The sequence below is a fragment of the Lactuca virosa genome, chromosome 5 (assembly GCF_052849685.1).
Source record: "Lactuca virosa cultivar CGN04683 chromosome 5, Lactuca_virosa_CGN04683_v6, whole genome shotgun sequence".
Lineage (NCBI taxonomy): Eukaryota > Viridiplantae > Streptophyta > Magnoliopsida > Asterales > Asteraceae > Lactuca > Lactuca virosa.
The window spans coordinates 291,687,058-291,688,425 of record NC_136430.1 but is presented as its reverse complement, the minus strand read 5'-3'; the positions used below and the strand labels follow the sequence as shown (position 1 = coordinate 291,688,425).

The 1,368-nt window shown below is 41.3% G+C and overlaps 1 protein-coding gene across 1 annotated transcript; it reads right to left on the bottom strand.

Annotated features, from left to right (window-relative positions):
- Nucleotides 1–601: 601 nt before the first annotated feature.
- On the bottom strand, nt 602–925 carry LOC145112910 (uncharacterized). Its single transcript, XM_079049024.1, has one exon. It carries the CDS (start codon nt 923–925, stop codon nt 602–604), a length of 324 nt encoding a protein of 107 aa, XP_078905150.1.
- Between the last annotated feature and the right edge of the window lie 443 nt (nt 926–1,368).

The window sequence follows — 1,368 nt, the reverse complement described above, 5'->3', positions numbered from 1 at the left end:
TTAAGATCTTTATGTATCAATATCCTTGTGTTTTAGGGTGTTCATCCTTGAGGATTGTGATGTTTCAGGATCTTCAATCTTGAGGATACTGATGTTTCAGGATATTCAATCTTGAGGTTCCTTAGCCGTACGTTGTTCTTCATATCAAACATTAGCTAGGGGTGGGCGTTAGTCTAGCTAACGCCCCTCCGATGCTTAAGTTAGTAATGTATTCGAGGAGAAAACAAGTAACAACGAAAATTTTAAGGTGAAGAACATGTGTACCTTGGTTTTATTGTGGATCAGTTCATCCTACTTACATGTAGTATGCTTTGAGGTGTATAGCATTCCAGGATCTTGGTAGAACATCTCCTTCGAGTGTTACTAGCCAATATGCTCCTTTCCCTGCTTCAACATCTATAAGATATGGTCCTTCCCATTTGGGAGCCAATTTTCCTGTACTAGGATCCTTGGTGTTTTGGAATGTTTTCCTTAATACCAAGTCTTCTATTTGAAACCTTCTTTCTCTTATGTTCCTATCGTAGGATTTGGTGATCCTTTGTTGATGAGCAGCAATGCGTATTTTGGCAAGATCCCTAAGCTCGTCAACAGTGTCAAGATCCTATGCTAGGATCCTGTCATTATTCTCTTGGTCTTGCAGCAAGTATCTTGCCATCGGGATTACTACTTCAGTAGGGATTACTGCTTCTGTCCCAAGCACCAAAGAATATGGGGTCTGACCTGTGGCCACATTGGAAGTGGTCCTATCTGCCCACAAAACGAAAGGAAACTCTTCTGCCCATCTTCCCTTCTTTTTGTCTAATCTTTTCTTTAAGTTGTTCACTATGATTTTGTTGCTAGATTCCGCTTGACCATTAGCTTGGGGACGAACAGGAGTGGAAATTATCATTTTGATTCCCCAGCTTGTGCAAAAGTCCTTTGTCATTTTTCTTATGAATTGGGATCCATTGTCACATATGATTTCAGCTGGGATCCCGAACCTGGTCAAGATATTACGTTTAATAAATGATACTACCTATTTGTGTCTTACCTGAACGAAAGATTCAGCTTCGATCCATTTGGAGAAGTAATCAGCCATCACCAGCATGAAGACTTTTCCTCCTGGGGCCACTGGTAATTTTCCTACGATATCCATCCCCCATTTCATGAATGGCCATGGGGAGATAATAGGATGTAGGGGTTCTACCATTTGATGCAGGTTGTTGTTGTGTCTTTGGCAAGCATCACACCTTTGAGCATGTAGAAAGGAGTCTTTCTTCATGGTTGGCCAGTAGTATCCCATTCTTAGTATTTTGGAGCATAAGGATCTACCCCGGGTGTGATTGCCACAATCTCCTTCGTGTATATCCTTTAAGACTTCTGCAGCTT